At 43.5% G+C, this 10,136-nt stretch overlaps 1 protein-coding gene across 3 annotated transcripts in view; it reads right to left on the reverse strand.

The window, feature by feature from the left end:
• The window catches only part of Tbc1d31 (TBC1 domain family member 31), a 45,782-nt gene extending 37,314 nt beyond the window's left edge, over nucleotides 1-8,468 (reverse strand). For 2 of the 3 annotated variants that reach the window (XM_041672559.1, XM_041672556.1), the window contains exons 1-3: nucleotides 8,304-8,468; nucleotides 3,327-3,473; nucleotides 1,253-1,368 (exon numbers count right to left, since the gene is read on the reverse strand). In XM_041672559.1, the coding sequence (XP_041528493.1) occupies nucleotides 1,253-1,368; nucleotides 3,327-3,473; nucleotides 8,304-8,380 (340 nt within the window). In that variant the 5' untranslated portion in view covers nucleotides 8,381-8,468. The remainder of the gene's footprint in view (nucleotides 1-1,252; nucleotides 1,369-3,326; nucleotides 3,474-8,303) is intronic. The other variant, XM_041672557.1, reaches the window with a different exon arrangement.
• Between the last annotated feature and the right edge of the window lie 1,668 nt (nucleotides 8,469-10,136).

Raw genomic sequence — 10,136 nt, forward strand, 5'->3', positions numbered from 1 at the left:
CCTGCTTATTTGCAGGTGGAGTGCAGTACAGACATTCCAAGTTCCAATTCTGGCTGCTTTACTTTAGAATCCTGGAACACTGGTCAAGTTAGCTCGCTGCCTCAGTTTCTTCATCTGCAAAATGGTGATGACGATATCCATCTCAGCGAGTTATTAGAATGAAAATGAAGTAGAACATATAAATTCAGAAAACAGTCCTTGGAAAAGAATAAATACAATAAAATGTTCACTGTTACTAGTATTAACAGTCATATTTATATCTTTCTAAATATTTTATACCATGTTATTTAGATATTAGTAACAAAAAATACAATTAAAATAGTTTTCTTTTCACTTACGATTGAAGAATAAAGGGTTTAGTCTACAGTCCTCCAGAATGTCAACTTAAAAATATATGTAATGTGGTATGAGATTCATGGGATTGTTTTTGTTTATTTGTTTGCTCATGGTTTTGGGGGATAACTGTATAGTAAGAAATTTGGCCTCAAAAGAGAGGTCTCATTTTTGTCTGTATTCATGGGAAGTAATCTTTAAACTCTTGGGGTTTCCCACATGATAGGAATATCTTCATTACTCAGTCGTCCTTCAGTTACAAATAAATGGCTTCTGTTAAGGCCTCAGAGTTGGGGCTGGTCTCACCACAAAGACCAGCAACATTAGCAGACTGAGCATCAGGAAGGCGGGAGAACTGGAAAAGGAATTCATCCACACAGGCAATGCTTCCACCCTGGCAGTAATGGGGTGAGAGATGTCACCGTCAGACTGCCCTCACACTCACACATGCACAATAATTCAGTCAGTTAAGTCTGTGTGAAGGAGCCTCAATGAAAATTCTTGACAACAAAGCTCGAGTGAACTGCCTGCCTCAGCGAGAACTGGCAAAGTCAAGGCATGCTGATGCTGATGCTGGGAACTCATCACTGAAGACGACAGACACATCCTTTTAGAAGCCTCCCAGATCCTACCCTATGCATCTCTCCCACTGGCTGGCTCTAATGAACGTGCTATATAAGACTGCAGTCAGTCACATGTACAACACTTTCCTAAGTTCCCCTGAGTATTCTAGAAGGTTATTAGAAACCCTGACTCTAGAAGCAGCTAACCCGAAGCTAGTTGTCCCTTGGACCCCAGACTGTGGCTATCTGAAGTGAGATGTTCTTGATCCGACTGTTCCTGAGACTACACAGACGGGTAAGGGCCTCGCAGTCTGTTAGCCTACATTTTATTCTGCTTCAAAAGACAAACTTCTTACCTGTATCAAAACATTTAATGGAATAGTCAGCTAATGCCACAAGGAACTCAGACTTCCTGCGAAGATCAAAGGCCAGAGCTGTGCAAGCTTGTGCTGTTCGCTGAACAAGAGCAAACCTATTAAGAAACAGCTGCATTAGAATCAGAAATTCCACCGGTGATCATAAACTTTACAATGGTGGAGTCCTTGGAGCACAAAATGAGACCTAGGAAATGGTGGGCCCAAAACAGATAGGAAGGGCTGAGAGACCCACTGTGAACGATGAAGGCCTTCCTATCGTGTGAAAATGCCAGGGCTAGGATTCTCAGGAATCATGCTAACGAGACTGGAGTCTACTGCCATAATTGGGAAGCCATTGTTAAGCCTCTGTAAATTCAGCATAGCAGAATTACAATCGGCCATGTCTTTGGGAAGATGTTTACAGAAGCAATGGCAATCGACAGACAGAGGGACTGAGAAGAAAGGTCACTGTGAGCGCCAGAGAGAAGACATCAGCCAGAGAGACAATCACACAGTGGAAGGGACACAGAGGAGGCTATGTCAAGCCAAAAGAGACCTGGGATGCATTAACCACAGGGGAAGAGAAGGAATCAGAGTTTCTCAGGTGTAAAAGAAAGACAAGAATAGGAATCCTAAGAGTTTGTTGTGATCAAATGAAATAATACACAGTAGTTCTTACAAGAGCTTGGCACACAATTAGAATTTCATTTATAAAATATTAAGCTTCCGAGCAAAGGGAAAAGGGCATGAGCCTGAGAATAGGGAATCTTAAATCTTATCTTAAAGATGTTGAATACAAAGGCCCTGGACAACTTTTAGAGCCATGCTGCCCCCCCCCCAAAATAATACATTACACGGGCCATATATGTAAGCAAAATTTTCTAGGAGCTATGTTACAGTAATGAAAAAGATACAATTAATTTTAATATCCAAAACCTGAATAATCAAATTTTCTTTTTTACACTAAGCCTTCAAACTCCAATGTGTATGCCAGCATTACACTCAGGATCTTTCTAGTCACTTTCTGAAGCTCAAGAGCTGCAGGCAGCTAGTGGTTATCAGAAAGCAAAGCACTGAGTAATTTCTAGAAGTAAAATCTGAGTTTATAGCATGTACATGATATCTGGTCATGTAAACACTCAAGACTCTGCTGGGGATGAGATTATTAAAAGAGCACAGAAGGACAATCCCAGGGCAGGTGCCTGAGCAACACAAAGTACAGGGTAGGCACTGGCTGAGGCCAGAAGACAGGGATAAAAGGATCAGGGAGGTGGGTAAAACAGCAGAGCTCTAATTTGAGGCCTAGGAGAAGAGGGGAGGGAAGTATTTAGTCTTTATATACAAGAAGCTGCAGAGACCATTGTGTTGGACAATAAGAAGACTGTTGCAGTGATTTCCTTCCCACCTTGCCTCGTGGCATGGATACTTAAGAGACCGAGCCTACTTAGTTGCTTCTGCACTAAATGGAAGAGCAAGGAGGACAGTGTTAATTCTTTGTGGTTCTTAGATCTATACACCACAACAAAACCGTTCAAGGGAAATCAAGTTTCTAAATTGCCCAGTGAAGTACCAGAACTTAACAATAAATTAGCAGCAATAAAAAATTTAAATAAAAGAAAAAAGCAAGCAGAGCTGGCATGATTCCTCAGTGGGTAAAGGTGCTTGCCATAATGACTAACGGGCCAACTTCAGTCCCTGGGACCCGCATGGTGGAAGGCGTGCTAGTTAACTTATGCTAGTTATCCTTTGACCTGTGCATGCACACACATACAGACACACATAAAATAAATAAAATGCAATATAATTTCTTTTTAATGAAAGGAAAAAACAAGCAGTCGGGATGGTGGCTGCCAGCAATGGGGAGGTGAGGCAGGACTACAGAAAGTCAAGGCCAACCAGGGACATGATGAGACTTTGTAAAATCTTTATTCCTCCTTTCCTCCATCCTTCATCAGGGCTGACAGTAGCTTCCCAAGAACTCAGTAGTGCTCTGTAAATCAGTGGTAGGTAACGAACTAGTCAACGGTCAGTAACTTCCTAAATGGAAAGGTCCATACCAAAAGCACCTGCTTACCTGTTTCCATGCAAGTCAAAAGCATAGATGTTTCCCTGGTGGTCCCCAGCAATAAAGGAATTGCCCGAGCCATCAAAAGCCACATTCAAAAACCGCAAAACTTTCGGATGGTATTCAGAAGTGCTGTGAACGATGTTCACTATAATTCTGCCAAAACACATCAATCTAAATGTTACATTCTATATCACATACCAGCTTTTACACATAGGGTTCTATGAGGGCTTCCTGCCTGCCTATGCTTCCCTGGAGTCCGTCTTATAACGACTTCTAAACAGTTCAGAAAGCCATTCATTATGAAAGCTAGCATTCATTTATTCATTAATTATCCTAAGACTTACTGTCAGAACTGAAGAAACCAGACACTAGGAATAACTGATAGACAAGGTTCCTGTCCTCCTGTCATTCACAGATAAACATACAAACAGTATGTGTTATGGTGAACAGGCAGCAAGGTCTAAGAGTTTGTCTCTGTAATATAAAATGCTCCAAAATGACTTAAATGAGCTGTGTCTCCACCTCTAAGAGACTACACAGTCCCCTAGCGGGTGTACTGTGAGGTCTACCTGCTCTTCACTGCATTCCGACACCTGACTTCACCATGCAAAACACTCTTACCACGCTTGTGGAGTGCTTTGAATTGCTTCTTCATAATCCCCATGAATCACACTTCTTCAATATTATTGCATAGAAACACATAGCATGTGTTAAAGTTATGTGAAAATTCAAACATATTAACCATGGCTTTAAATTGCTCATATATAAATTCAAGCACAAACATACAATTAAAATAAAAGTGCAAAAGAAAAGGTGTACAAAAAATGGGAAAAAAGACACACACATATAAATACTGCTAGGTGTGTGCAGAGAACAGGAACATGGATCACTTTCTCCTACTCTACTTTTCTATTTGGCATAGTTGTTAACAATCATACACTACGTTCATGGGCAAACTTTGTGAAGGATGTATAGCAATATTTGTTTAAATTTACTATTTTTTGAGGATTCTTGTGTCATAGTTGCCAAAAAACTGTTTATAAAACCTACAGCACAGGGCCAGAGTGATGGCTCGGTGGGCAGAGCCACTTGCTACCACGCCTGGTGACCTGAGTTTGGTCCCCCAGGCCCACATGACAGGGAGAGAGAAATGACATCTACAATTGCACCAAATATATAAGAAAAAAGCTTGCACAAAATGATACACGCACACACACACATATATAGGGTTGGGTTGCACAGTGGTGCACACCTATAATCCAGGACTGGGGTGGGGGGTGGGGGTGGAAGCACAGGCCTTGAACGTACCTTGGGCCACACAGTGAGATCTTTTCTCTAGAACAAAGCTTGCCAACTCATTCTGGTCTTGAACCAGTACAATCCCTTCCTGTTTAAAATTGTGTGTGTGTGTGTGTGTCCATGAGCATGCGTGAGCGTGCACACGTATGTAGAGGTCACAGGACAGTTTGTAAGAATCAGTGCTCTCCTTTAAGCTCAAGAGGTCAAGCTTGGTGGCAAACTCCCTCACCTTCTGTGCCCTCTGGCCAGCACTCCCTTCTTTATTTCAACAATAGTATTTATCATGAAGATTTTATCTTTTGAATCTCTTAGGAATTGTTTTACTAAGCTGGGCATTGGTGGTGCAGGCCTTTAATCCTAGCACTTGGGAGGCAGAGGCAGGCAGATCTCTGTGAGTTCGAGGCCAGCCTGGTCTACAGAACGAGTGCCAGGACAGGCCTCAAAGCTACACAGAGAAACCCTGTCTTGAAAAACAAAACAAAAAACAAAAATTGTTTTATGTGTATGGGTCTTTGGACTGAATCTATGTCTGAGCACCCTGCTCATGCATGCCTGCAGATGCCAGAAGAGGATGCTAGATTCCCCTGGGACTGGAGTTACAGATGGTTGTGAGCTACCAAGTGCATACCTGGAATTAAACCTGGATCTCCGTAAAAGCAGCCAATGCACTTAAGCCCTGAGCCTTCTCTCCAGCTTCTTGTAGAAGAGTTTTAATACAAATTAAATCTCATTTAAAAAAAGACCTTATGGAAGTGTGATAAACTGATATATATATTACATATTTTCATCAAGGATTGAGTATTATGTAGCTCGTTGGTGAAGCACTTACCTAATACATACAAGGCCCTAGGCTGAATACTCAGCAGTGAAAAAAGTTATTTTTCTGCATGTTTATCTAAATATATAGCTTTTTAGATTGACTGGGGACATAGAAAAATTCTTACAATGCTCTTTTTTAAAAAAAAGATTTATTTATTTTGTATAGTGTTCTATCTGCATGTACACTTGAAGGCCAGAAGAGGACGCCAGATCTCATTACAAATGGTTGTGAGCCACCATGCGGTTGCTGGGAATTGAACTCAAGACCTCGGGAAGAGCAGGCGGTGCTCTTAAAGGCTGAGCCATCTCTCCAGCCCCACAATGCTCATTTTTTAACTTTCTTTTTTATTTATTCTTTGTGTCTTTCAAATCATGCATTTCCATTCTGTTCATTTTCCTGTCCTGGTAACCTTCCCCACAAAATAAGATAAAAATTAAGAGAGAAAAAAAAAAAAAAAGAAAAAAGAATGAATGATGGTAAGGACCTTAAATCCCAGCACTCTGAAGGCCCAAGGCAGAAGGATCACAAGTTCCAGCAAAGCCTGGGCTTAAAAGTGAGACCTTGTTTCAAAAACCGAAAGCCAGGCTGTTGTGATGGCCCAGCCAGTAAAGGTGCTTGCTGCCAAGCCTAACAACCAGAGTTCAAATCCCAGGACCCTCATTCATGGTGGGAGGTGAGAATCTCCCCAAAGCTGTCCTCTGCCACATGTATACTGTGGCATGCAATACAACAAACAAATAAATGTAATGAAACAAACGAAACCAATACAAAGAACCAACCAAACAACAAGTGCAAAATAACGGTAGAGCAAATGCAACTGGGTCACCAAGGGCAGTGCTCAGGCTACCAGAGTGGGACTAGGGCTGATTTCCTGCTCTGAGGATACGGCTGGCAAACCTGGAGCTACTTCACACGTCTTCTGACTCATCCTTGTCTCTCTCAACTCACGGCAATATTTTTTTATTTGACAAATGTAATTATTGCCAATGTGCAGGGTGTGTGCGCCATGCAGCTCACGTGGAGAGTTGTGCGCACCCCTGCTAGTTTTACTTGTCCATCTGACACAAGCCTAGATCATCTGAGAGCAAAGCCTCGGCTGAGGGAGGGTTTCATAAGACCGGTCTGTGGCATGTCTGCAGGGGACTGACTTGATTGGGTGGCACCGTTCCCTGGGCAGGGAGTCCTCAGCTGTATTTCAGATAAGCTACCTGAGCCTAACCCAGAGAGCCGGCCAGCAAACAGTGCTCCTTCGTAGCTTCTGTTTTACGTTCCTGTCCTGACTTCATTCAGTGATGGTCTGTGATCTGGAAACATAAGCCATTTATAAACCCTTTCCTGTCCTAAGTTGCTTTTAGTCAGTGTGTTTAACACAGCAGCAGGCGGGAAGCTGGAATACGTGAACTCTGGGGATTAAATTTAGGCAGCCAGATGTGTTCAGCAAGCATCTTTACCTACCTAACCAGCTCCCTGGCCCAGCAATTGGTTTAAATCAGTGGTTCTCAACCTTCCTAATGCTGTGACCCTTTAATACAGTTCCTCAAGTTGTGGGGACCCCAACCATAAAATAACTTTCATTGCTACTTCATAACTAAATTTGCTACTGTTATGAATCATAACGTAAATATCTACTGTGTTTTCCAATGATCTTAGGTGACCCTCGTGAAAGGTCCGTTTGACCCACAGGTTGAGAACCACTAATTTAAATGAAGCAAAAGAAAGCTGTATTTTCATAGAAGCACATTAATAAATAACCAGTTCTTTGTTTTTCCATCTTACATACCTACCTAGATATGCAGCAGCAAGATTGTATCTGGATTGTAACAGCAAGAAATGGTAGGTTGGCTACAATTCTCCGACATTTTAGAGAAGCCAGAGAAGCAGAGTGTGCTACTAAACAAACTCCACGTTTGGAAATGAGAACGCTGAAGAATCTCCATTATTGACCATATTTTTTATTCAATAGTTTGGTGGGTCAATCGCATTAATAAAGAAAGGGTGGACAACCACCAGAAACCAAAGTGGCTAGGTGGTTAAGTAAGTGGCTGACCCAACACTTTTAACTGCGTTTTCAGCCTACAAAGACACATATTTTGATTTCTGGGGGAGCAACTAAAAGATAAACAGAAAAGTCTCTGGAGTAAAAAAAACCTTTAGCCTTGAACCCAAAGTGATACCACGAAGTCCGTACAAGCCTAGGGAGTCAGAAACACTAAGACATGCACCATGGGAAACCAAACAAATATATCACTGGGGCAAAGACTCCCTCTGACGTCACACGGGAGGCCGGATCTCAAACCCGGCGGACAGCTCTAAACAGAATAAAAACAAGCGCAGGCGCTGTAGAAGGCCCCCGCATAGTTGACAGCCCCAGCAATACACACTTCTCCGTGCAAACTGCAGAACTTAGGTTTGTTCCAGCACCGTCCCACAGTGCTCAGCCTACACTAGGCTCTCAACATTACAGATGTGTGCATGACTGAGGATGGCGAGCTTCGGCTTTAGGAGCGACAGGTGTGCATTGCCTTCTTTGCTCCCATCACCTCCTGGCGTCTCTTCCCGGATGGAACAGTCATTAATAAGCCAAAGCAGGCGGAGTCTGGCACTTAGCAGAACTGCAAACTCTTTTTGCATAAATCGAAGAGCCTCCTCCTGCCTCCCGCTCCCTGGGACCCAGGACCAGAACCTGGGACGCCTCTGCAACCTAAACGGCTTCCGGAGCTACTTGCTCCTCCTGAGGTCCCAACCCAGGGAAGCAGTGCTGGGCCAGAGTCAGAACCCGGGAGCCGGCACCCCACCGCCACGCTTCCCTACTCAGCCTCCCGCAGACCCGCCCCCTCGACGGTCCCCACATCCCGCAGCCTCACCCGTCGTGAGTGGCCGGCGAAGGCTTGCGGTGCCATATCTTGCCGCTCTCCTTGTTGCCCAGGTCAGTGCTCTGCATGTCGAAACCCCACTCGGGACCACTGCTGGCCGGGTGGGTAACCGTCCCGAGAGCTTCCCGGCAGGCTCCGCGCGCCCAACCCGGGAAATTCGAGCGGCCACCGCGAGGTCTCCGCCCCCCGCCCCCCACCCGATGACAGTACCAACCCCACGGCGGACACCCTTCCTAGTTACAGCCAATCAGAATGCATATCGCCCACATCCGCCCTGGTGGTCCCTCCACTCAGGACAATGGGATGGGCCAACGGTTTTTTCCTGGACTCTACCCCTTTTTGAGGCGTCTTCCAAGCCTGCGACCCAAAGGCTTCTGGGAGTCGTAGTTTTCTGAAGACGAAACTTGTAACCTGCTCTCTGGCTGCCTCTAGGCTCAAATAGACAACGGAAGTGTTTTTCTCGTGAGAGCGCCTGCCTCCTGCATTCCGTTCTAAATCGCGTTTAGAGAATAAGGGATTTATAGAAACAACTAATGCAGAAGCAAAAAGACAAGTATGCTGAGAATTTACAGAGTTCTTTTCCTAGAACTTCTAGGCTCCGCAGAACCCCCTAGCTAAATATTCTGTTCTTTTTGCCATAGTCATCGTGATTTAATTGTGTAAATTTACAAGAAACTCCCATTTTATGGTTTCCAGTCTACAGTTACAATCTAGAAAAGCAAAGCTGTCAAGAACCAGATACATTGACATCGGAAATCTTTTTTTTTTCTTCCAAAATTCACTTACTGTTTATCTAGTGCTTACTATGTGTGGCTCTCCTGAGTGCTTAGCATACTAACTTAATTTGCAGAGAGAAACTTAACAATTTAAATAACACTTCAGTGCTGTACGAAGTTGAAAATTCGTTTCAGATCAAATTGTCCCACATTTAGTGTATAAGACAACAGAAATATATTCTCTCAGCATTCAGTGTCAAGAGTCTGTCAACAGAGATTTTCTTCGTTGTCTGGGATACCCACCTTCTGCTTGTTGTAAATCTCTCTGTACTTTTCTCATGTGTGAAAATAAATGGAAAATCATAATAAAATAAAAATTAAATGAGGTTTTCAAAATAGAGTAAAAACGTCTGTAAGGAAGCAGATCTTGGACTGCCCTCGCTGAGCCTACTGCCTGGGAAGATGACCTTTGGCTATCATAGCTTTGGGCTACAGTCGTCTGATGAGCCTATTGCTCTTGAGACTTAAGGTGTCTTTCCAGAAACTTTGCTCAAGAGATATTAGGTGTATGTATATATTTTCTTCTTATTGCTGATAGGTCACATAGTACCTGCCACATAGCTCCTGCCCTTCCTCAGCTTCAGTAGATGCTTCTCTGTTTTAAGAAGTATTTATGAAGCCCAGAGTGATAGGGAAGGAAGAAGGAAAGAGGCTCCCTTTGCCCCTTGCTTCCCTGTTGGCTCATGGGGAGAATTTGTCTGTCTTATCTTTGAGCCCTTGTACTGTTGAGTGAAGGAAACCGTGGTTACTGAGGCCATATCAAAACCGTGGTTACTGAGGCCATATCAAAAGTCCACGTCTTGCCCAATAAATCACTCTTCAATTGGCAAAAAAAAAAAAAAAAGTATTTATGTATTCAGTGTTCTGCCTGCACGTTTGCCTGCAGGCCAGAAGAGGGCACCAGATCTCATTTTGGATGGTTGTAAACTACCCCGTGGTTGCTAGGAATTGAACTCAGAACCTCTTAGCAGCCAGGACTTTTAATAACTGATTCATCTCTCCAGCCTCCAACAGAAGCATCTTACAAGTGTTTGCTGCTTTGCAATAA

This window comes from Microtus oregoni, unplaced genomic scaffold (genome assembly GCF_018167655.1).
Source record: "Microtus oregoni isolate MIOR12 unplaced genomic scaffold, Mior012 000022F_ref0000154, whole genome shotgun sequence".
Taxonomy (NCBI): domain Eukaryota; kingdom Metazoa; phylum Chordata; class Mammalia; order Rodentia; family Cricetidae; genus Microtus; species Microtus oregoni.